The 25,515-nt window shown below is 47.2% G+C and overlaps 1 protein-coding gene across 1 annotated transcript in view; it reads left to right on the top strand.

Annotated features, from left to right (window-relative positions):
• The first annotated feature begins 4,928 nt into the window (after window positions 1-4,928).
• Window positions 4,929-25,515, top strand: part of LOC137447756 (myosin-1B-like) — a 35,521-nt gene continuing 14,934 nt past the window's right edge. The window contains exons 1-23 of the mRNA XM_068151631.1: window positions 4,929-4,977; window positions 7,288-7,502; window positions 7,600-7,743; window positions 7,836-7,992; window positions 8,495-8,522; window positions 8,613-8,724; window positions 11,794-11,886; window positions 11,978-12,041; window positions 12,131-12,229; window positions 12,301-12,404; window positions 12,547-12,685; window positions 13,086-13,204; window positions 13,296-13,445; window positions 13,527-13,697; window positions 14,427-14,736; window positions 15,637-15,710; window positions 16,241-16,328; window positions 18,966-19,083; window positions 20,707-20,830; window positions 21,651-21,787; window positions 22,112-22,367; window positions 23,099-23,341; window positions 24,356-24,532. Of these exons, the coding sequence (XP_068007732.1) occupies window positions 7,299-7,502; window positions 7,600-7,743; window positions 7,836-7,992; window positions 8,495-8,522; window positions 8,613-8,724; window positions 11,794-11,886; window positions 11,978-12,041; window positions 12,131-12,229; window positions 12,301-12,404; window positions 12,547-12,685; window positions 13,086-13,204; window positions 13,296-13,445; window positions 13,527-13,697; window positions 14,427-14,736; window positions 15,637-15,710; window positions 16,241-16,328; window positions 18,966-19,083; window positions 20,707-20,830; window positions 21,651-21,787; window positions 22,112-22,367; window positions 23,099-23,341; window positions 24,356-24,532 (3,111 nt within the window). The 5' untranslated portion in view covers window positions 4,929-4,977; window positions 7,288-7,298. The remainder of the gene's footprint in view (window positions 4,978-7,287; window positions 7,503-7,599; window positions 7,744-7,835; window positions 7,993-8,494; window positions 8,523-8,612; window positions 8,725-11,793; window positions 11,887-11,977; window positions 12,042-12,130; window positions 12,230-12,300; window positions 12,405-12,546; window positions 12,686-13,085; window positions 13,205-13,295; window positions 13,446-13,526; window positions 13,698-14,426; window positions 14,737-15,636; window positions 15,711-16,240; window positions 16,329-18,965; window positions 19,084-20,706; window positions 20,831-21,650; window positions 21,788-22,111; window positions 22,368-23,098; window positions 23,342-24,355; window positions 24,533-25,515) is intronic.

Genomic DNA, 25,515 nt, shown 5'->3' with positions numbered 1-25,515 from the left:
GGGATCAAAACTGCAGGAAGTGTTCCGGGTGTGGGCTGACCAGCACTGAGTGGGACAATGACTTCTATATCTCTGCTGGTGATGCCCTTGATGCAGCCCAGCATCCTGTTGGCTTTCTTTGCCCCTGCAGCTCACTGCACACTAATATTGAGCTTGTTGTCCAGCAAGACTCACAGGTCCCTTTCCACAGGGCTGCTTTCCAGCTAGATGGATCCCAGGCTGAGCTGCACTCCTGGGTTATGTGTTCACAGGTGCAAGACCCTACATTTGCCCTGCTGTTCTTCATAAGATTCTTTTTATCCCAGTCATTCAACCTGTCCTTGACACTCCTACTCTCCCTTCTGGAGTGCCAACCTCCCCGCTCATCTTGGTGTCATCTGCAGACTTCATGAGGGTGCTCTTAATCCCAGTGTCCAGATCGCTCATGAGGATATTAAACAGTGTTGGGCCCAATGCTGATCCATGGGGGACCAAGCTTGTCACTGGCTGCCAGGCTGAGAAGGAACCACTGACTGCCACCCTCTGGGTAGGGCCTGGGAGGCAGTTCCCCACCCACACTACAGACTACTTGTCTAGGCTGTAAAGAGTCAGTTTCTTTATGAGGAGGTTATGGGGGACTGTGTCAAAAGCCTTGGAGAAGTCAAGGTAAACAATGTCCACTGCTCACCCTGTGTAAAGTCAGCAAGTCACTCTGTCAGAGAAGGTGATTAGATTTGTCAAGTAGGACCTGCCCCTGGTGAATCCATGTTGGCTTTGCCCAGTTGACTTGTTTGCTTCAGTTGACTTGTGACAATGCCCAGGAGGATTGGTTCCATAACTTTCCCAAGGATGAAGTAACAACATCAGCCATCCCTCTTAGCACCCTTGGGAGGAGGGCATCTGAACCCATTGGTAAGATGTCTCTTGGTGAGGCCACACCTTAAATCCTGGGTTCAGTTTTGGGGCCTTCACTCCAAGAAGGACATTGAGGTTCTGGATCATGTGCAGAGAAGGGCAACAAAGCTTGGGAAGGGTCTGGAGAACAGGGCTGGTGAGTAGCAGCTGAGGGACCTGAGGATGTTTAACGTGGAGAAGTGGAGGCTGATGGAGACCTCATTGTTCTCTACAGTTCCCTGAAAGGAGGCTGGAGCCAGGTGGGGGTTGGGCTCTTCTCCCTAGTAACAAGCAACAGGATGAGATAAAAAGGCTGCACCAGGGAAGGTTTAAGTTGGACATTAGAAGAAACTTCCTTACTGAAAGGGAGTTAAAGGTGGAGAGGCTTTGGAGGGTGTGGTATGAGTATATAGTCTGTGCAAAGGAAAAAGGAAGTTCAGTCAATACAGGAACCAAAACTTCAGAGACAATGATAGCATTGAACCAAGCATACAAACTTTCACTTTCTACCTCAGAGGGACACCCTCAGTGAGGAAGATGCAGTGGTGATACTACTTGTCCAGTGGTGTGTGCTGCAGTGAAAAGTGGTTACAGTGGCTCAAGAGGTCAAGGATGCAGTGAAAGGGTGATGGTGAGCTCCCACTGGTGATACCTTACTGGTACAGGTGGTGAACTGAGAGGTTCCCCCAGCAGTGACATAGCCACATCTGAGGGGCACACAGTGCTTATGTGGGGACATTCCTCCATCTGTGACAGTGGAATTTCCTCCTCTACACTCATGACTTGGCAGACAGCACATCCTCAACTCAAAAGCCAGAAAGGTTTTTTTGTGAATGAGGTCTTCACCTATACACTCCTAACACAAGGACCTGGTATCCAGCAGGGCTCTAGCAAGTTTCCCACACCTCCCAGAATTATTACACTCCCATGATGAAGCACTCTATGTGATGCTAGAATGCACAGCCACCTCCTCAAGCCAGTCCAGGTATTAATCCTGCCTGGTTGCTGGAGCCTAGCCAGGTCCCCAGGGATCTGGTGTCTCTGCCACTTTCCCATTTGTGGGCTTCACAGGATCACAAAACATTAAGGGTTGGAAGGGACCTCAAAGACCATCTGGTCCAAACCCCATGCCAGGTCAGGGTCAGCTAGAGTAAGTCACACAGGAACCTGTCCATGTGGGTTTTGAATATCTCCACAACCTCTCTGGGCAGCCTGCTCCAGGGCTCTGCCACCCTCACAGTGAAAAAGTTTTTGCTGACATTCCTGTGGCACCTCCACTGCCCCTTGTCCTGTCACTGGACACAGCTGAGCAGAGTCTGCCTCCAGCCTCCCAACACTGCCCTGCACATCTTTATCACCATGAACGAGGTCACCATTAGCAAAGCTGAGTGCATGTCCCAGAGACACACACGAGAGGATCCTGACATAGGTGGTCACAGACTGCCACAGCCAAGCTGTGGCCATCAACAGCACCCACACAGGGTGGCATCAACAGGACCCACGTGACCTGAGCATGGAGAGATGCCCTCCAGATCTGGGCTTGGCAGAGACAGGTGACTGGTGCAAGCACACGCTCCCAGATCACACCAGTGCAGACTCCCATTAGCAACTCCCTCCAGCCCAGCACAGCCTCTGTGTTCCCCACTGCCCCAGCTCAGACCCCAGCCCTCTGACCTGTGCCACACTCACCTGTTTGCTGGCTCATCCAGCTTGATGCTGGCAAACACACAGCACTCACACTCATCCCACAGGCACCCCACATTCACAAGTCCCCCTGGGAATATCAACACAGACCCCTGCCTGCCTGATGGCCCAGTCTGGATGAGGCCCTGCTGTGGCTGAATGCAGCTGCAAACCACACCAGGGCTGAGGAAAACACAGATGCTCAGTTCAGCCCAGCAGCCAGCACCAGGCACATGGGCTGCTAATTCTGGTCCCACTTCAACCACCAGCATTGAGCCACTCACTCACTCTGGTGTCCTCCTCTGGCTGGTTTTAAAACAGGTATCACTCCCATCCAAGTGGCTGGAAACTAAAACCACCCTCGCTGCTGTAGCTGATGCTGAGATCTCACTGGCTCCAGCAGCTGGCAGCACAAACCAGGGATGCCACCAGTCTGACTCCAGTGGCTGGTACCAATTTTTGCTCACACAGAGAGGCCTCACCAGTAGCTAGCACTTGGTCTGTGCATGCACACACATATGTATGACATAAAGTGAGAATACACAGAGAGACAGCTCCCAAGAGGGTTCATAAGATGAAGCCAGGACAGACTGGTGACCAGGTGCAGGGCTCAGACAGACAGTGACTGGCTCCATTTTACATGCAGCTGGTCCCTCTTACACTTCTTCTGTTTATCTGCCTCTCTGTTCCTCTCTGCTGCCCCTTCCCCTGCATGTCCCCTCATGGGTTTGTACAGCTCTGTCAGTTTCTGCACCCACCCCAACCCTGTCTGAGATCTCCTCTGGTTCATGATTTTTTAAATCATGAAGTCCTGGGAGTGGCAGCTGTAGCTTCCTAACAGCCCATGAATCATCACTGCTGAAATTTCTTTCTTCTCATTGTCTCCATGTTTGCTTTATCAGGACTGTGTCTCTCTCTTCTGGCTCCCTCTTTTACCTTAGTTTCCCTGACAGGGTGCCTTGTCTGGTAACTTTGCTGGAATAAATACTTTCACACTCTCACAGGCCCTCATCAAGCAGTGTGAGTGACCATCTTTGGTTCCCATCATTTCCTCCCTTACCACTCGTCAGTCAAGTTTACATCTCAGTATGTTCTTGTTCACAGCTACCTCCCTTTCTTCTTAAAGGAACAGACACTCTCCTTCCACATACCCTCCAGAAGAGCAAATCAAAGTTATCCTGAATCTATGAGGCATCCTCCACAGGACACTGGGATGGCACAGAAGCCAGGCTCCTTCCTGCAGGCTGACACCTTGAGTATACACACAGGCCTAGACCTTGTAGACCTAGAGGCCAGGACTGCAAGTCTATCTTGTGGTCCATGGGCTGGTAACTGCTTTACTTTGTCCTAAGCTTGAGACTGGTTTCAGGCTTGCCAGCAGCCCACCCATTACTATAAAGAGATTTCATGAAAGAAAAGTTCTGCCTCACTAAGCCTTCCTCCTTCTCTATAAGCATATGTTGGCAGACAGAGAGGATAGGATGGGATCCATTAAAATCATCATCCCTAAGGATCTAACTGTGCACATGGAGAAAACCCCATCCGGGTGGTTAAAGCAAGCTTTTGAAGCTGGGAGACAAGTGTTGCCTTATTTGGCATTATCAGAGCTGCCTTGGGATTCCTCCATCCTGGCACAGAGCGATGTGAAAAGAACAGGTCAGTGCAGCTGACTCCATACAACCTTAAACCAATCCTGAGTAATTAGCAGAGAGATCAGAGCTTCAACACGTTTACAACTAAAGAGTAAATTATTATTGACCAAAAATAGAGCACTTGAATGCTGTGTGGGCAGGAGGTTACATATAAAGAGCCACCGCTGAAGGCAACCTCATTCTTTGTTCCCTCAGCATCTCACGGTAAGTCCTGCCTGCTTTACACTCTGACCTGACCAGGACATCTCCACAGCTCTGGGGAGAGGTGGAATACGTGCAGGCATTTTCTTCTCGTTCCCCACTTCTGATGTTCCAGGTTAAGCCTTGTGTGCAGCATCAAGGTTATACAACCCAAACCACGCCAGTGTGGTGGCACAAGCAAAAGTAGCAGAGCAGTGCTGTTCCTTGGAGGGGCCTTCTGCAAACCTTGCTACCTTTAAGTCAGAGTAAAACCACAAGAAAACTAACCCTGAAGGCAGCTGAAACTGCCTGGGGAAATGCATGCGACATAGCTGATCTTTTCCCAGATGTTAGATTTGTTTTCAGCAGAAACCAGCAATGTGGGGAGGAACACAAGATATTCTGTGGGCTTTGGTCATAGCTCAGGAGTTGTAAGGCTCTCTGTACAGGTCAGCTCTTGGGAAAGACTACACAAGGTGTAAAAATGTTTGATAACAGTGAACTGTTTTTGATTTAACTCTCTCTGTCCTTTCTTTAACCATTCCACAGAGATACTGAAAGCAGATTTCCTCCTGGGCTCTCTCTGAAGGTAAGGGCTTAACAAATAGCATCCAGGTTTGCTAAGTGATCCTGAGCAATGAGTAAACCTTCCCCAGACAATGGCAAGGGCAGGTGGCAAAAGCCTTTGTTGCAGAACCAGGTTCACTGGAAAGGATATGTGCTGCTTTAAGCAATGTTCACAGCTCTTGACAGAAAAGACTCAATTTATTAGGAAAGAAAAGTGACAGATACTCAAGCCTAGGCAAGAGGACATGAGAGACAGTGACAATGATGTCTTTTTGTGGTGTAACCTGCGATTCTGGGATCTATAGATGATTACAATTCAGCCCCTGCCATCTGCACAATTGAGGCTGTGTTCAGAGAGGAGGCTCAAAGTATGATTCAAGAAGGGTCTAAGCTGTTCCTGCATTGTTAGTTCCCTCTAGGGTAAGGTGCAGAACACTATATGCTGACTTTAGCTTATCACACAAGTGCTGAAACCAGAACAAAGTTCAGGGTGATCTTGCCTCCCATCTGAGAGACAGATCTGTTTATGCACAGAGTCACCCCACAGAACCTAATAGACAGGCACCATTCCCTTTGAGGCTTTCAGGGGTAGGTTTAGTGATTGACTGGAAGAGTTCATCTGAGCAACAGAAAGAACACTCCACATGTGTCTTCCATCCTAACAGCAAAAACATGGTCAAATTGGAGCTCAAAAGGATGGAAGTACAGGTTGTGCTCCCAGAGAATGCATTCCTTGTTCATGAATATGCAAAGACCTACATTTGACACCATTTCCTATCAAGGACATGCAGTACTTTAACAGACTGTCTCCCTTAAGACATTTTCTGACAAGCTGTCGGCCTTTTTTGATGCTCTGTTTAACCTTTTCATGGACACTGGGAAATAATTTCTCTAATTCTTTCATCTTGCTTCCCTTGAGCTACTCAGAGGCAGGGTCATGTAGGCATAAGTGCTGGGCTCTGGGTACATAGTGTAATACTTACAAAGCAAGGTAAAAGGATTCTGTGCTTTGAAATTCCTGGGTATTAAAGGCTCTTGAGAGATGCTGCCCCTCAAAGCCCTGCAAGGTTCACATCCTACAGCAAAGAGTTTTTGCTGAGAGAGAGATCAGCACTCATACAGCAGCGAGCCCAAAGGCAGCATTACAAATGCCTTCAGACTCCTTTCTGTGTTGATGGTTTCAGTACTGGGATGCCTTGGAAGTATGCATCTGGGGTTTCAGTTCTGTGCCTAACATTCTTCAGTGAAACTGTGCATCAGACAGGCCATGAAAGAGCAGGAGCTGGGAATGATTTCTTTTTCTAGACTGTACAGTTAGTTTGTCTGGGGAAGAACATTCTGTTTATGCTAGTTCCTGCCTATGTTATTTCTGCCTGTGCTACTCTCAGACGCTCTTGACCTGTCCCTGCCAGTCCTTCTGACTGCAGCAGCCAACAACATCTCTCTGTGTGGAAGGATTTTTACTAGATATCGCTAAAAATGTAAAATAAAACTGAGCATAAAGTAGTTTTCTGAACTATTTCTCCCAGAATGAAATGAATGTGTGGCACATATTGGTACACAGTGTCTTTTAATCTGTTTATGTTAATATCATAGCTGTTATTAATATAGAGAATATGTTAAAGCTAAAAGGTGCTCTGGAAATGAAATGTTTTGAGATGTTAGAGCAAGTACTTATTTACCTAGCTCATACTGTGCTATTAATTATTGCCTTCACCAGACATTATATTTCTTTGTTAGCTAACTGTGGCATGGATCTGAAAAGACCTTTTAGATTTGGTTCACACAATAAACAGATTAAGTTTTAGATAGGTGGTGACTGACCCTCACGATCTGTTCCGCTGCTTAACATAGACAGAAACTACTTGAACTTCTCATGCTTGATATTAAAACATGGAAAACAGAAGGGTGCCAGAAATGCCTCCACTGAGAAATTGTGAGAGCCAACCCGCTTAACTTATGGATCCTACATGGGTCTAAGTTTTTAGCTGCCTAATGAAACAATCTGTGTGTATCTGGCTTTGAGAAGGATGTGGCTGTGCAGCTGTGTGAATAGCAGGTGAAGACAAATGAGAGGGTTTGAAGGCTCAGCTTGATATTCTCTCTGCCCTCCTTTGGGCAGACAGGCATCCAGTTTAAGTGGGATGTCTCCAAACACAACGCACCTCTCTCTATGAAAGGCACTCTATTATGACTTCTTCAGTGGATGCTTAAAACTGCAGCAGAAGTTAAGTGCCTGATGCTGATTAATCCTCTTCTTCCTTTTAGTCAGTGAGCATGAGCACTTTCTGGATAGATCTGTGTTACAACTCTACTCTCTGAATTCCCCCAGCACTCCCAGCCATGAGCTCGGACGCAGAGATGGCAATCTTTGGAGAAGCTGCTCCCTACTTACGGAAGTCTGAGAAGGAGAGAATCGAAGCCCAGAATCGCCCGTTCGATGCCAAGGCAGCCTGCTTTGTGGTGGATGAAAAGCAGATGTATGTGAAAGGCACCATACAGAGCAGGGAGGGAGGCAAAGTCACAGTTAAAACACATGACGATACAGTGAGTAACGCCAGCTCTCACGCATCTATGGTCATCCAGTTCAGGCTCTTCCCTGAATTAGATTTCTAATCCTCTTGTTCCCTTCTGGTTTTGTCAGACTGTGACTGTAAAGGATGATGAAGTCTTCCCCATGAACCCTCCCAAATTTGATAAGATTGAGGACATGGCCATGATGACCCACCTGCACGAACCCGCGGTGCTGTACAACCTCAAAGAGCGTTATGCAGCCTGGATGATCTACGTAAGTAGCAGCAGCAGTCTGCCTTTGGGTGCCAGCTGCATCTGCTGTGCCAGGCTGAGGGGAAGCCAACCTGCTGTCTCCCTTCCCCACAGACCTACTCGGGTCTCTTCTGTGTCACTGTCAACCCCTACAAGTGGCTGCCGGTGTACAACCCAGAGGTGGTGGCTGGCTACCGAGGCAAGAAGCGCCAGGAGGCTCCTCCACACATCTTCTCCATCTCTGACAACGCCTATCAGTCCATGCTGACTGGTGAGTCATTTGGCAAGAATGGGAAACCCTGACATGAACAGGGCTGGTGCTTGGTCAAGAAATAATTCACAGTTCAGAGGTCTTAGCTGCTGTTCTACTCAGTGCCTGATTGCTACAGCTACCACAGTTCTGCAGCACAACTCATCTTAATGACCTCTGTGCTGTCAGATAATGAAGGAGAGGCAGTAATTTGTGCCCACCCCTCAAGTAAGGAATTTAAAGAAAGAGCAAAGGAAGAGTACAGCAAGTATCTGATTCTGATTAAACAATATTTAAGCCAAGGCTCATATAAACAACAGCCACTTGCAGTTAGTCTTTGGGCTGCTCCACCCCTCTGTACACAGGAAAATCCACACACAGACTAAAGTAGAGTTTATCTGCTTGCAAAGTGATAAATCCAGCTGCAGGATCATTTCTGCCCTTGAGGTCAGATAGTTAAGTGTGAGGAAGAGAAGGTCTCCACATCTCACTTGAACAGCTCTTTCTGTGACTTTGTTTTCAGATCGTAACAATCAGTCCATCCTTATCACGTGAGTACATTCCCCTTGGTGTGACAAAGCTGACAGAGAAGCACGAAGGTTCCCTGTTTGCTGCCACAATCCATCTTTTCATTTCAACAGCGGAGAATCCGGCGCAGGGAAGACTGTGAACACCAAGAGAGTCATCCAGTACTTTGCAACAATTGCAGTCACTGGTGAGAAGAAGAAAGACCAACAGCCTGGCAAATTGCAGGTATGACACTGGCTCCCCCTCCTAGTGTTTGGCCAAGGCTGTGTCTGCAGAGTGCGTGGTTTTGGGCTGCATTAGTATCAAAAGGCAGAAAGTGTAGGGCAGTTGAGGAGACAGTCAGGATTCAGTCCTAGCACATCTGTGCTTGTCTACCCCTGCTGCCTGGCCTCCATACCTCTGAACTCTAAAGAAATTCCTCTTAAAGAACCATTTTCTTAATGGAGGAAAGGCCCAAGCTTCAGTTTCCCCCCAGTCTCCAATTACACATAGGAATTCTTCATCAGAGAGAGGAGGATACTGCAAGACTCTCTGTCCATGTAGCTATCCATTATTGCCCTATGAGACCGGACACATCTGTAGCACCTAACTGGTGTGGCCAGTTCCCACTGGCACAGGATTGTGCCATTCTTGTTACTTGGTTCATTCTGATGGACAGGACCTCTGGACTCCTGTGGTGGTGCTGAAGTTAAGATTCATTTCAGTCGTGTCAGGCAGTAGTTTCCATGGGCTCATTCTCCTGACTGTGGTCACAGAATCACAGTATCACCAAGGTTGGAAGAGACCTCAAAGATCATCAAGCCCACCCTGTCACCACAGACCTCTTGACTAAACCATGACACCAAGTGCCACATCCAATCCCCTCTTGAACACCTCCAGGGATGGGGACTCCACCACCTCCCTGGGCAGCCCTAACAGCCCTGAGGAGCACATAAGAAAAGGGACAGCTGGAACCACTTGCCCGGAAGTTAGAAAGCAGCCTCCGAAAGGGTCCTGCCATGGCAGAGAGCACATGCTCTGGTGCTCCTTTCTGCTCAGCAGCCCAGCTGCTGTGAACTGAGGCCACCGGGGTATTTGCAAGGCATCCCCTAGGACAGAGCAAGCAACAAACATCCTTGTGGCATGAGTGTGTGCCAGCAGGGGCTGTGAGCTGGTATGTGCAGCAGAGCTGGTGACACGTGTCAGCCTGTTATTTGAGTACTCAAGGGCACACTGGAACCTAAGGAGATTCCAAGGCTGCATATTCTCTTCATGCTGAGAGGCAGGTGCCTGTGATTGATAGGTTGTTATGGCCAAGGCAAGTTCATCACAACCCCTCTTTCCATCAGCACCACTTCAGAATCCCCTGGGCTCAGTTTTCATCAGCTGCTCACTAAGATGGATTTGATCTCAGAAAATCTTTTAGACAGCTGAGAGAAGTCCTGACTATGTTTGATATAAGGAGAATCACCTGGCTTTCAGATGATCACCCTCCTGTTTTGCTCTTTTCTTGTTTATTCATAGAATACTCCATGATTTTAGTAACACTCACATGTGCCTCTTCACAAGAACGTGCAATAGAACTCTCAGATTGTAGTTCTGTTTAGCTCAACATCCTATCTCAGAGGCAGGCTGAAATCAGATGCCAGGCAAGAGTATGTGAACCAGGGGAGCATGTATCAGCATTTCCCCAGAATACTCTCTCAGCCTCCACCACTTTCTCACTCTGTCTGTAGACTGGACTCCAGAATGAACTCATGTAAAGAGCTGCCATGCCCTCTTCTGTGCTGTTTTCCATGCAGAGCATTTGCTTGTGAGTTTTTAGGGAAAAGCTCTTTCCAGCGAGGGTGGCTGAGCACTGGAACAGGTTGCCCAGGAAGGCTGTGGATGTCCCCTCCCTGGAGATGTTCAAGGCCAGGTTGAGGTGGTTGAGGCCCCATCCCTAGAGGTATTCAAGGTGAGGCTCAACAAGACCCTGGGTGATCTGCTCTAGTTGAGGACGTCCCTGCTCACTGCAGGGGGGTTGGACTGGATGACCTTTAGAGGTCCCTTCCAGCCCAGGTGACTTTATGATTCTATGGTGACAGCTATGCACTGAAGAAAGTTTGGTGTTGCTCAGCTGCACTGACACAGACATTTCTTCTCATAAACAAGGCAGTTAATTTAGAATGCTGAAAGACACATGTGCCAGGGCATTGAGCTAGGGCTTGGGGATTTATTTTTTTTATATATATATATAAAAAATAATAATAATAGAGATGATGTGCTACCGCGTTGCCTGAATTTTATACAGTCCACCTTCATGGTGGGCTGAGAGAAACTAATTCAAAGCAGTTGTGCCACCTGCAGACAGTGCTGGGAACGGCACTCCCTCGCCAGTGCAGGCTGTTGGAGGCTGCACTGGACACCAACCACCTGAGCTGTGCTGCTCGGCTTTCACCCGCATAAAAACTGAGGCTCGGTCTTTGTTGTCCATCTCTGCTTTGGAAATTATCCCTGGAAACACTTTCATGTCGTGGCTACTGTAGGGATCAATCATGATTTTGCCTTGAGAAAAGCTTTCCACTATCATTCCCCCAAAAAAGCAGAGTGACTGCTTCCTGGAGCATATGGCACAGAAAAGAGGAGACACGATTGTCACAGAAGTTTCTTTGCCCTCATATTGATGCAGCTAACAAGAGTGATACAACAAAAGATCAGAACTTTACATGTTGACCATTCCTCCTCCAGTCCAGCAGAAAAAAGAAAAGCTCAAAAGGGTTTCTGTTCTCTGCTCTTTTGTTCCTTGAGTCTCATGCTCTGCCCATGAATAGCTTTGCTTTTTGACCCACATCTGGAGATGTACTCCTGCGTTCCTGAATGGCATTGCAAAGCTTTACATTCTCCCTTGCTAGGTGTTTCCTGCTGAAGGCTGTACCTTTCTCTGAGTCCTGGGCTCAAGTAACCTCCAGAGGGGAGGAAAAAATCACTTATTTTTAAATGTCATGTTCATTGTGAATGGGAATGTGGAAGCCTCTCTCTCATACAGATTTCAAATTCCCTGAGCCCCACTCTACTGACTAAATATATGGTAACAGGTAATAAAAAAAAGGGGTGGGTGGGTGTGTATGGCTACAGATCTGCCTTGCAGCACTCTTCCCTTTGGAAGTAATGACAATATTCTTGAGTGATGGCTGATGAGTGCTTAGAAACTGCTAGATTTTAGGATAAGATCAAGTATGAAGTGCAAGAATCACCAATTCTAGTATCTCATTTGCCACATTTGCTATTAACTAGTAGTGAAGGCTGGTAAGAAGCATTTTCTCCTCTAACTAGGGGACTCTGGAGGATCAAATCATTCAGGCCAACCCGCTGCTAGAGGCCTTTGGCAATGCCAAGACTGTGAGGAACGACAACTCCTCGCGCTTTGTGAGTTCATTTCATACTTGCTGGAATGCAAACATTTGACACATCTTAGTCACTGATGGCTACAGATGGGCTGATCTGTACTGCTTGGCAGGGGAAATTCATCCGGATTCACTTCGGAACCACTGGCAAGCTGGCCTCTGCAGACATCGAAACCTGTGAGTTGGAGCAAGGCAGAGCATGCAGAACTTGAGCATTTATGAACTCAAGTTCACCAGGAAACAAATGGCATCTCTCTTTTGGTTAGATCTGCTGGAAAAATCCAGGGTGACCTTCCAGCTGGCCAGTGAAAGGAGCTATCATATTTTTTACCAGATAATGTCCAACAAGAAGCCAGAGCTCATCGGTGAGTGCCGGCAGGTCTGGGCTTAGCTCGGCCTGCCGCGATGCCATCCAAGGTTCTCTGTATACTTGCAGATCTCCTGCTTATCTCCACCAACCCCTACGACTTCCCCTACGTCAGCCAAGGAGAAGTCACTGTTGCCAGTATCGACGACAGCGAGGAGCTGCTGGCGACAGACGTGAGTGCGGCGGCGCCGCTGGGCGTCGGGCTGGGTGCGGCCGGGGAGAAGCCGCACGGCAGCACAGGGGGCTGCTAACAGCACCTTGTGCTCCTGCCCTGCTGCTTCTCTGACCTTCCCCGACCCGCCTGTGCCTCTGCAGAGCGCCGTGGACATCTTGGGCTTCAGCCCCGACGAGAAGGTGGGGATGTACAAGCTGACCGGCGCCGTCATGCACTACGGGAACATGAAGTTCAAGCAGAAGCAGCGGGAGGAGCAGGCGGAGCCGGACAGCACGGAAGGTAGCGCTGACCGCAGAGTCGGCTTGTGAGCTGCGCCAGGAAGCAAGCTAGCAGCCCTGCCCACACAGTGCCCGACGCTGTGGTGTTCCCTTCCAGAAACTAGGGGTTGTATTTTGAGCTTCATCCACAAACTCATAGATTTAATTGCTCCACAAGAAAACAAAAAGACATAAAGGAAATGCTGATGGAAGCCCTGCAGGCATGGAACCGGGGTCTGCTGCAGCTGAGATGCTGCCTGTCTTGCGAGAAAATACTCTCCATGAGACTGGAGAGGAGCTTGGCTTGACAATAGGGGCATTTGAGTAGCACCTAAAGTAGGATCCTTGTAACAAAAACACCCTAGATGACCAGGACACCTTTCCTTATCTCTTTTGAACTCATTTGCTGTCTCTGATCCTAGTGGCTGACAAAGCTGCCTACCTGATGGGTCTGAATTCTGCTGATCTGCTCAAGGCTTTGTGCTATCCCAGGGTGAAAGTCGGGAATGAATATGTAACTAAAGGACAAAATGTCCAACAGGTATTAGAGAGCTGATCAGCTTTTCATTTTGCTCAGAGAGGTCTTTAAAGCTAACTCCACTCCATTGCTGCCATGGCTACATTTCTTGCAGGTGTACAATTCAGTTGGTGCCTTGGCTAAATCAGTCTATGAGAAGATGTTCCTCTGGATGGTTATCCGAATCAACCAGCAGCTGGACACCAAGCAGCCCAGGCAGCACTTCATTGGTGTCCTGGACATTGCTGGCTTCGAGATCTTTGATGTGAGTTACTGTAGGCTTGCCTGGCCCTTGATGGCTTTTCATAACTAACTAGGTATTTTTCTTTATATTTTGAATTTGCAGTTCAACAGCCTGGAGCAGCTCTGCATCAACTTCACCAACGAGAAACTGCAACAGTTCTTCAACCACCACATGTTCGTGCTGGAGCAGGAGGAGTACAAGAAGGAAGGCATTGAGTGGGAGTTCATTGACTTTGGGATGGACCTGGCTGCCTGCATCGAGCTCATTGAGAAGGTAGAGGAAATCTTTTCATTTTAGGGGAGCACATTTATTTCATGGTCATTTATTTTTGTCCAGTCATTCGTAATAAATTGGCACATTGCTGCTAAGTAAGCCCTCAGGAAAGAAGAGGCAGTTAATAAAATGAAGAGTTTGGAATGCCAGGCTGCCTCTGCACAGTCAATAACTTCCTGAATAGCATGGCTGGGTTGGGAGGCAGAGGGAATACACAATGTCAATTTGGTGCCTTTACAAGACTGCCTTTAGTTGTAAGGCAAACCTCAACTCCTTACAGCAATGGATAAAGTTCTTGGTTTTAGCAACACAACTCTTAACTCTTTCTGGCCCCCCCTGCTGCATTCCAGGCCAGTGTCCAGCACTCACACATCCTGTATAAGTCCCTGTGTACACATACCCAAACATATTCCTCCTCAGGGGTATCCAGGTGTCTGCTCCCAGCAGTATCATCCATGCCTGGTGCCCAGGGACTCAATCAGCCACCCCCCATGCATGTTCACTGCTTAATATTCATCCCCACAGGTTGTGTCTTTGCTCACATGAGCTCCACATTCCTTGCTGACTTCCCACACGTCCCACCACGTAGCAGCACCTACAGGCAGTGCCACCCTTCACAGCCAGTGCCAGTTGATCTTGATGTATTTAGCATCCCAATGCAAGGTGACATTTTATTTGCTTTTCCTCTCCCCACCACTTACTTTCTTCATGTATTCCTATTTCTCCCAGCCCATGGGCATCTTCTCCATCCTGGAAGAGGAGTGCATGTTCCCCAAGGCAACTGACACCTCTTTCAAGAACAAGCTCTATGACCAGCATCTGGGCAAGTCCAACAACTTCCAGAAGCCCAAACCTGTCAAAGGCAAGGCTGAGGCTCACTTCTCCCTGGTGCACTATGCTGGCACTGTGGACTACAACATCTCAGGCTGGCTGGACAAGAACAAGGATCCCTTGAATGAAACTGTTGTGGGGCTGTACCAGAAATCATCCTTGAAGCTGCTGTCCTTCCTGTTCTCCAACTATGCTGGTGCAGAAACAGGTTAGTGCTTTTACAATGATGAGAGATAAGGCAAGAATCCCCTAAAGTCTACTATTGCTTCTCCTCCTTGTGGATACTCTAGACTCTTTAGCATCCCCTAATGTGACCTTATGCTTGTGAGCACCCAGATATGCCATAACTAGGATGCAGGACAGCTGAAAACACCTCATTCATGTCATGAAATAAAACTCAGCAAGTCCAAAACAGAATCACAGCAGTTCTGTTCCCTGACTTACTGTGTTGTGAGTCATGTGCATGCTTACTCATCCTCTAGACAGGTGCCAGATACACATGCAAAGTTGCAAGCACTTCATAGTCTTTGAGGACACAGTTGTGTTACTTGAGGTGAACTGGAAGAACTAAGAGACCATGGATCTATTTCATATGCAGCTGAGCAGTCCTGGTGTTAAAAAGGAAAATGAGAGAGACAGGTAATATAATTTAGACATTCTCCAAAGGCATCACTTCAAACTCTTTCCCTTTTCTGTGTCTGAAGGACCATCCAGTGGGCAGTCAGTAGTCTGCCCTACCAAAAATGGTCACACAGCTTTCTACCAAACCTCCCAACATTGTGGCATCCTGGCCACTAGGCAAAAGGAACAGGCAATGTATAGCAGTAGGAACCAACAGGCATATGGACAGCAGGGTTTGAGGCTCAAGAGGAATTTCCTGCAGTTCAGTCTGAGCAATCTCCTAGGAAATACAGGGCATGAGCCAGCTCATACCATGCCCTGATCAACAGCCAGCTTGTAGCAGTTCCCTAAAACTCTCATGGAGCAGTGGATTAGTACTACAATTTAAAATTAAGTATTTTTTTGGGCCATGACCAAAGAAAGGAAGGTAAGGCTACGAAATATATTGCTTAATCTAACTGTTCACCTCCTGTCTGCTTCTTCCAAGGTGACAGTGGTGGTGGCAAGAAAGGTGCTAAGAAGAAGGGGGGCTCTTTCCAGACTGTGTCTGCTGTGTTCAGGGTATGTGACTTCTCTTTTAAATGAAGCATGCTCCAGAGGGCTGGAGCACCTCTCAAAGGAAAGAAGGCTGAGAGAGTTGGGGTTGTTCACCCTGGAGAAGAGAAGGCTCCAGGGAGAGTTTATAGTGGCCTTTCAGTGTCTGAAGGGAGCTGATCAGAAAAAATGGAGAGGCACTAAGGGCTGTAGTGACAGGACAAGGAGCAATGGTTTAAAACTGGAAGAGGGCAGGCTAAGAGTGGGCATAAGGAAGATATTTTTTACAATAAGGGTGGCAAAAAGCTTGATCAAATTGCCTAGAGAAGCTGTGGAAGCCCCATTACTGGAAGTGTTCAATGTCAGATTGTACAGGGCTTGGAGTAACCTGTCCAGTGAAAGCTGTCCCTGCCCATGGCAGTGGTGTTGGACTCAAAGATCCTCAAAGGCCTGTTCCAGTCCAAACCCTTCTGTGATTCTATAACTCCTTGACATTTGAATAAGAATGCAAAAGCTTGGCAGCTCAAAGCTCAAACCCATGTTTTGTTCTGCCACAGGAAAATCTGAACAAGTTGATGACTAACCTGAGGAGTACTCATCCTCACTTTGTGCGCTGCCTGATTCCTAACGAGACCAAGACACCTGGTAAGGTCATCTTTGTACTCTGAAGACCTGGGATTGATGGCAGTTGGCCTGCTTAGCTTTCACATCAGCTTCTTCCCTTTGTAGATGAAGATTTTGTGGGGAACAGTGCCCAAGCAAACCTTCTTGTATTGCTTACTGTGACTGTAAAGTATTGAGCATTACATAGTCCACAACAGTTACTCATCTTTGCTTGGTGTGTGGACAGAGCTGGAAGGACTGATGACAGCTGATGAAATTGTCTGCTGTGGGCAACAGCATTAGACAATCCCTGACAAATGCCTAGTTTTAAGGACCAGTGTCATTCAGAACTGTTGGATTCAGCACAAGACCACTTACCAAATTACTAAATATTCAGTGTTAGATCTGATTCACTGAGCTGGAGGACTGTCAGAGAAAGCACATCACTTGTGGAATTCATACAAGCTGCTGGTGCTGCTGGCACTTGGAAAGCATTCTGATGCATTCTGATGACAAGTTATTACTCTTTTTCCCTTTAATTAGATGTGAATTTAGACCCTCTAGGGTTTAGAGCAGTCAGTTTGTGTGTATTTTCATGTGGCCATCAAACTAACATACCTGGGAAAAGATTTGCCTGTGTGGGGTTTAGGAGTCTAGTGATGAGGTCTGATACTGGTGGAATGATAAGGTAGATACTGGTAGAATGTAGTGGATGTACCAGGATGCAGGAGCTTAGCATCTGTTTAGTCTGCTCAGGAACCAAAAGACCAATTTCAGAACATTTCTTACTTTTCTTGTTCACGTCTCTCTGTGGAAACCTGAATACCTGAAGCAGGATTTAAATAACACACATCACATGGCAGTCACATTTCAGCCATTCATCTACCCCCCTGTTACATTCAGTGGGGAGAAGCTGGCATTAGTAGGTATTACTCATCTGGCCCTTTTTACAGATCTGTCTTAAGATGAGATGAATCACATGCAAGAAGAAAGTGCATCACTCCACCAACTATAAATGAAGCCCAAATGGAAATTTCCACCATTGGTATCAGATTAATATTCTAAAGTGAAGAAAGAGAAACCCATTGGGGATACTGACAGTTGAGAAGGTGCAAGGGAGGGGTTAAGGAAACCTAGTAAACCAAAAAAATGATTGTGTCAGATGTGTCTGTCATTTCATGCTCACTTGGTTGGTTTGACAGAGGTGACTCAGAGGGAATAATGACTTTTGCCCTTTAAGAACAAGTAGTTCTGTGAAGAAGTAGCTGGACATGTGATTTTTAGCTGGGTTTGGCTGCTTACACTTAGCTATTCTAACAATTCCTTTGGGTGCACCTGTATTGATTAGGCTTGAGAAGATGACGTTAAGGGTATAGACCACTCTGTATTAATTAATGTCTCTATCAGCTGATGGAAATTTCTGCATGACAAAGTGATCCCAAGAGGGTTTTACTCTACCATTTTCACTGTCTTTGTAGTACTTGGGAATAAGACTTAGAAATACAGCTGATTATTATATCCAACAGGTATTTTAGGAGGAGAAAGACAACCCTTCCAATTGTAATCAGCTGTCCTCTTCAGGCAGACTGAGAGCTTTAATCAATCTATTTATCCACCCCTGTGGTGGAGTATACCTGGCAAACAAATTAGTTGAGTTTGAGATGAACCAACACTTGCATGGCAGATGCAAGGTAAAATGCTACATAACATGAAAAGCTGGTATTCCACATGCCAACACACTCTACATTGCACCACCTTTCCCTACATCCAGAGGTGGTGCTAATGCTAAGATCTTTCAGCTGGTCTCCTAGAGCACCCTCCTGCTGGTTTTGAGGAATGTGGCCTCATGCCCTGTTGTAGGCTAAGGGCAAGCAGGAGTTCATTGGTATAACCACACAGAAAAGTCCTTCAGAGCCTAGAGAGCCCCAGGGGGTCAGGCAGTTCATCCCAGGGTATTGCCATCTGTTATTCTATTCCATTTTCCTGTCTCTCTCTAGTTAAGGCAGTGCACAGCCAAAGCTCTGTCTCCTCTCTCTGTCTCGGACCCTGTGCTGTTATCTTATGGTGTGTGGGGGAGAGGCTTTCCCCAGGCCTTGGCTGGCAGTGAGTTTCCAGCTATGCCACAGGGCCTGGGGAAGCCTGCGGCAGGCCTGGGTCTAGGTGGGGCTGGGGGGAGCAAAGTGTGGCTGCTCCTGGGCTGCTGAGGCTGAGGGGGGTGGAGGTTTCTGGAAGGCTCTGGGAGGTTTTGGCCAGGTAGGCCTAGGTGAAGAACTGAGCCTAATTCATGAATGTCTTCCTTTTACCTGAACACCTTTTGTATATATTTGTAAACAGAATTTCCATTTGAACTGCCAGCCCAGTGTGGAGCATTTGAATTTTCCCCCTTGGGAAGGGGTACAAGATCTGTCCTGTCCTTTTGCCCTGGGCAGCTCCTGGCTCAGAACCAGGACATGCCCTTTGCCCGTTGGCAGCTCACAAGCACTGCCATTTGTAGGAAAGCTCAGCCACTGAGCACCTCTCTGCAGCCTGTGTGCACTGGAAGCATTTCTGCCTTCGCTTGCTGCATCTTTAAGCAGGAATTGGTTGAGTTTTATAAAACAAAAAAGCCACTCTGGAATGCTGATACATATGGAGAGTCTTAGAAAGAAGGAGAGTGATGCTGGGTGTCTTTTGCCTAAGGTGAGATGGACCATTACCTGGTGATGCATCAGCTGCGCTGCAATGGGGTTCTGGAGGGCATTCGCATCTGCAGGAAGGGGTTTCCCAGCAGGATCCTTTATGCAGACTTCAAGCAACGGTAGGTCTTCAGTTATCACTGTCAGTGAGGATGAGACCTCAGTGAAGCCACAACTCAGGTGACAAGCCTGGTGACACTATGGAGAGACACCCTTGGAATCAGACTAGATCAGTGGCACTTGAGGGAACCAAGTCATCAACACTGTCTTAGGTCACTCCAGTCTTTCCTTCTTTGATCCGGCCAGAGATTTCCTGAGGCATCACAACTAATACAATTCCTAAAATGTAGTCACTGCCCAGTGATTGAAAGAGAAGCAAATGCTTGTGGAGTAATGAATGAAGTGGCATTATGTAGAGTGCTCTTTGTGAATCTCCCAGGGCATAGAGACCAAAGCAGTACAGCTCAGTGCACTGCCACCGAGCCTTTGCTGCTGCTCTGTCCCTGGCCTGCATCCTGTGCCTTGTTTTCCTCATCTTTAAAACTGAGACAATTCAATTAGTTTATGAGAGGTCAGTTTCTACAATGTGCTGAATCAAAACTGACTGCTGTTATCACTAAGTGTAACAGTAGCATCTTCTATGCTGAACTGATGTGAACAAGACCCAAGGCCTCTCTGAAATCTGTTGTTCAGTAAGGCATTAGCTGGCCTCAACTGTCAAGTCACAATCTGATGTGGCAGGTGAGGGAATCTGTCCTTATTGTCCGAAACCACAAAGTGCTTTGTAGTTCAAAGGAAATGTGCTGAAGTTTAGAAGGAACTCCACTGGAAGTCTTAAACTGAGAATTAAAGGCTCAAGGTGAGGAGAAAGTTCTTCACTGAGAGAGTCGTTCATCATTGGAATGTGCTGCCCAGGGAGGTGGTGGAGTCACCGTCCCTGGAGGTGTTCGAGAGGGGATTGGATGTGGCACTTGGTGCCATGGTCTAGTCATGAGGTCTGTGGTGACAGGTTGGACTCGATGATCTTTGAGGTGATACTGTGACACTGTAAATTCACTGCACCATTATCAACTGTCTTGCTTTTACAAATTCTCTTGCAAGGTAAACTTGAGAATAAGATGTGCTGCAGTGTGCTGTTGTGCATCTTCATGGATGTATCTGAAGAAACCCTGTTAAAAGGATTAGGTGATCCTGTCCATGACACAAGATTACCTTAACCATTAAGTTACCTTGCAAAATGCTGAGAGTGCTGTTAGCACTTACAGAATAATACCATGGCATTTTCTTTCCAAAGTGGAGGATTCAGTGGTGCAACTTGTAGAGACTGAGAGCTGTGCAAGATCTGCTCTCCCTTCCGAATACAGCTGATTTTTATTGTTTACTTTAGTAGTTTCATCTTCAGCTTGAATTTGAGTAGCATTCCTCTGGTCAATGAAACAAGATGAGAAGAGGTTGGCATGCTCTCACCATGTTCTTCCTAATTCCTGGACCTGCAGACACTGCAAAGCATGCCCATTAATTTTGTATGTAATCAGATAGTGTGTTGTTACACAGCCAACAGATTCCTCTGAAGAGTGGCTGTGTCCCCTTGTCACCACCTTCTGTACGGCCAAGACTCTGCAGGTTTCACATGGCACATTCAGCTGCTTTCAGACAGTTCAGCTTCCATACAGTTTATGACATACAATGCAACCTATTTTCCTCATCCTGTTTGCAACCAGTCCTTGCAACCTCTCTGACCACAGGTACAAGATTCTGAATGCCTCGGCCATTCCAGAAGGCCAATTCATCGACAGCAAGAAGGCTTCAGAAAAGCTTCTTTCCTCCATTGATGTTGATCACAACCAGTACAGATTTGGCCACACTAAGGTAAAGCTCTTGTGGAAAAGTGGGGAGAGTTAATGGGGGGGGCAGAAGAAAAATGGTTTATTGAAAGTATTCCTTGCATATGAAACCAACCTCCACAATGATTAGAAACAAAGCGCACCACTGGCAAGGAGGAGTACGGAAAACTTGTCCATTTCTGAGGTGTGTGTGAGGGGAAGCATGGTCAACCCTGGGAACACCACTACCAGCCTGGCTGCAGCTAGTGCTGCCCCTTCCTCCTCTCAAACCCATTTATACCACTGCATGTTAGACAGGCTCAGACAAGTCTGGACAGTCAGACTTTTCAGGGGATTTAGGCACATATAGAGGTTTAACTTACATAGCCAGAGCACTGTTAGGTGAGACCTTGACTCTCTGATCAGCACAGCCAGGACAGCACTGTCTCTGAAGAAAACCCCAATCACCTCCAGCACTGAGCAGACTTTCTCATGCATTGCTTCTCAAGCCATCCCTGAGTCAGTTTACAGGGCAAACCTTGAGCCTGACATGGAAGGGTAATGCACAGTGAAGAGAGAGCAGGATATGGTACAAAGTGCAAAGCTAACCCTTCCTTTTAAAAGCTACTGAGGAGCAGCTAGATCTTTCACAACCTGTGCTGGAGCAGGTATCAGACACCACAATGCTGTGATTAGATCCTTAGTGACTTGTCATGAGTTACCAGAGCACTGGCACAAATTTTCTCTAGCTGTTAAACCTTCCCCCTGCAGACATTTTTCCAGTGCTGCCTTGTAATACCCTGCACCAGCTGCTGACTTTTGTGCATCTGCCTAAGCCTCACACTATTTGACCCCTCGTGTTCTAGGTGTTCTTCAAGGCAGGCCTGCTGGGACTCCTAGAAGAGATGAGAGATGAGAAGCTTGTGAGCCTCATCACTCACACACAAGCTATGTGCAGAGGGTTCCTCATGAGAACAGAATTTAAAAAGATGAATGCCAGAAGGTAAGACAAAAAAATCCTCACAATGATGCTGCAGCAGACTGAGGTCCTGCAGGGCGGCAGAGAGACTCAGGCAGGAAACTGTCCTCAGGAAAGCCCCACAGAAAACCATGGGGAGACTGCCTGCACAGACTAATAGTTCCCTGGTTACAGCCTTCCAGACTGTGGCAATGGTGATTTAGCATCCATGGTATTTAGGATTTAACACTCTCTGCACAGCTGACAGTAAACTTGAGACAAAGGCAGTTGCTGTGTGGCCACTAATTAGAGTCTGTTTCTAGCCCAAGTCTCCCCATCCTCACAAACTCTGCTCTCCTGTGCTTTCAGAGAATCCATCTATATCATTCAGTACAATGTTAGAGCATTCATGAATGTCAAGCACTGGCCCTGGATGAAGCTGTACTTCAAGATGAAGCCCTTGCTGAAGAGTGCAGAATCTGAGAAGGAAATGGCCAACATGAAGGAGGAGTTTGAGAAAACCAAGGAAGAGCTTGCAAAGTCTGAGGCTAAAAGGAAAGAGCTGGAGGAGAAAATGGTGACCCTGCTGCAAGAGAAAAATGACCTGCAGCTGCAGGTTCAGACTGTGAGTAACCTCCTTTGTCAGATTCACCTCACCTGCTTCCTCTCATTCTGCTGCTCTTTCCCTTTTCTTTTCCACTGTCCTTCATAAACAGACATGTACCCAGGCCAGATTCTCCACTGATTTCTACCTGATCTTGTCATTTACAATTAAGCAGAGTACAAAGCACACATGAAACATTGCCACCAGTAGAAACAAAAGAAATTCTGACTGGGCTCCTGTGCAGATTTCCCATTTCACTATTAAACAATCATAGAAACAGAGAATTGTCAGGGTTGGAAAGGACCTCAAGGATTATCCAGTTTCAACCCCCGTGTCATGGGCAGGGACACCTCACACTAGGTCAGGTTGCTCACAGCCACATCCAACCTGGCCTCCAAAACCTCCAGGGATGAGGCTTCCACCACCTCCCTGGGCAAACTGTGCCAGAGTCTCACCAACCTCATGAATCTCCCCACTTCTAGTTTTGCTCCACTCCCCCTCCCTGGGGGTAATTCTCCCGTTTCGTTGGGGGATAATTTCAAGTCCCCACACTGCCATAAGACTGTGGTCCACTTTCCCAGCCACCACTGAGCAGGACAATTTTCTCATGATCACATTGTGTGCATTAATTGTGATTTGTATGGGGAATTCTGCCCTGAGTTGTGTAATAAGGTGCCTGGAGATGGGGTTTGAACAACACGTGTTGCCTTCTGACACTTGGATGATAATCTGCCTTCCATGTGTTCTGACAGGAGAGTGAAAACCTAGCTGATGCTGAGGAGAGATGTGAAGGACTCATCAAAAGTAAAATCCAGCTGGAAGCAAAAATTAAAGAACTAAGTGAAAGAATGGAAGATGAAGAAGAGATGAACGCTGAACTGACAGCAAAGAAGAGGAAGCTTGAAGATGAGTGCTCTGAGCTGAAGAAAGATATTGATGATCTTGAGCTAACTCTGGCCAAAGTGGAAAAGGAGAAGCATGCAACAGAGAATAAGGTGATATAGACATCAGGAAATTATTCTTCCCCTGACAGTTTTCAGATCTGTGGAAAGTTGAGGTGATTTCTAAGTGCTCTGAATGGAAATAGTGCGTGCCCAAGACATGGCAGATGGGGATTGCCACTCGACCAGGTGTGACAGGATGGGCTTGGTTAAAACTGTAACTTCCCCATAGGAAAACCACATTTTCTGTGACAGTTCAAAAAGAGTTAAGAGGTTGTTCAAGTGCTTGATAGAGAATTTCCATACTTGGCTATTTGCAGTCATAAGGATCTGGTGGAATTCTGCCTCTGTGGATGAAGAGGAGCAGTATGCTTGTGAGTGGCTCAGCACAGAGCAGCTCTGCTGAGGCTTTCTCACATGCCAGAGCAGAACTGGTCTTGCAGATGTCAAATGTTTTCTTAAAATTCTCTCATATTTAAGAAGCTCAGGTCTCCCCTAGGACAGGCATCATTTCCTGCCATTGACTTGGCAAGAAGATGAGAGTTCTTCCTGACTTCTCAGGTGGTGGAACACTGCAACAGGTTGCCCAGGGAGGTGGTGGATGCCCCATCCCTGGAGACATTAAAGGTCAGGCTTGACACATCTAGTTGGGGATGGCCCTGCTACTGCAGGCACATTGGACTAGATGACTTCTAGAGGTCCCTTCCAAACCTAACACATTCTATGATTCTATGTCCCACTACATAATTAAGTTGGGTAGGGCAGGCAGCTAGGAAAAACAAAAAGAAAAGGGGAAAAAGAATAAAAGGAAAATAAAAGAGAAAAGGAAAGAAAAAAAAAAGAATATAAAAGAAAACACAAACAAACAAAACCCCCAAAACCTACATCAAGAATTCCTACCAGGGCAATGTAGCTGTTTGACACAACCCTTGTTACTACCCTCATCATGCAGACTGTCTGTGGAGAGCATTTTGGCTACAGCCATGTGAAGTTTTGCAAGGCTGCACTCACTCTGTTCTCAGTCTGCTCTTTCCTCCCCTCATAGTATGGATGTTGGCTGTCTTACAGGTCAAGAACCTTACTGAAGAGATGGCAGCTCTGGATGAAAACATTTCTAAACTCACTAAGGAGAAAAAGGCCCTCCAGGAAGCCCACCAGCAGACCCTGGATGACCTGCAAGTTGAGGGAGACAAAGTCAGCACATTGACCAAAACCAAGACCAAACTGGAGCAGCAAGTAGATGATGTAAGAAAGAGTTTTTGGGGTCTGTAAGTGAATCCATCCAATTCTATGGATTAGAAGAGACTAGAAATCTGTAGCTGGAGTATAAGCAATACCTAGAGCTAACAGATCATTGCCAAGTGGACAAGAAAGAGCAGAATCCAGCGCATCAGTTAGTAGGTCGAGAGAGGTTCTTATTCCCCTCTACTCTGCCACATCCAGAGTATTGTGTCCAGTTCTGGGCCCCTCAGTTCAAGAAGTTCTCTCAAAGAACTGCTTGAGAGAGTCCAGCACAGAGCTACAAAAATGACTAGGGGAGTGGAACATCTTCCTTAGGAGGAAAGACTGAGGGAGCTGAGGGCTCTGTAGCTGGGAGAAGAAGAGACTGAGAGTTGACCTCATTCATGTTGATAAAGATGTGCAGGGTGGAGCCAGGCTGTGCTGGGTGATGCCCAATGCCAGCACAAGGGGCAGTGCTGGAAGCTGAGGTGTAGGAAGTTCCATGGAAACAGGAGGAAAATGTTTTCCCTGTGGGGGTGACAGAGCCCTGGAACAGGCTGCCCAGGGGGTTGTGGAGTCTCCCTCTCTGGAGAGATTCACAACCCACCTGGCTGTGTTCCTGTATGACCTGCTCTAGGTGCTCCTGCTCTGACAGGGGGGTTGGACTGGATGAGTTTTCAAGGTCCCTTCCAGCTCCCAACATTCTGTGATTCTGTGACTCTGTGCTTTCCCTGTGTTCAGCACTGGTTATTTTAGCACCACAGACTCCTGTGCCCTGCTTTAACCATTAGCAACTGCAGCAGTACAGGTTAGGAGGAGATCTGCTGGAGAGCAGCCTGTGGAGAAGGACCTGGGAGTCCTGGTGGACAACAAGTCCACCAGGGGACAGCAATGTGCCCTGGTGGCCAAGAAGGCTAATGGGGTCCAGGGAGACATTAAGAGTGTGTCCAGCAGATCCAGGGAGGTTCTCCTCCCCCTCTACTCTGCCCTGGTGAGACCTCACCTGG

The sequence above is a fragment of the Melanerpes formicivorus genome, unplaced genomic scaffold, assembly GCF_026170545.1.
Source record: "Melanerpes formicivorus ecotype bairdi unplaced genomic scaffold, bMelFor1.0.p_v2 SCAF_21, whole genome shotgun sequence".
Taxonomy (NCBI): Eukaryota; Metazoa; Chordata; class Aves; order Piciformes; family Picidae; genus Melanerpes; species Melanerpes formicivorus.
Note: the sequence above shows the minus strand (reverse complement) of the source record. Positions and strands in the feature narration are given on the sequence as shown.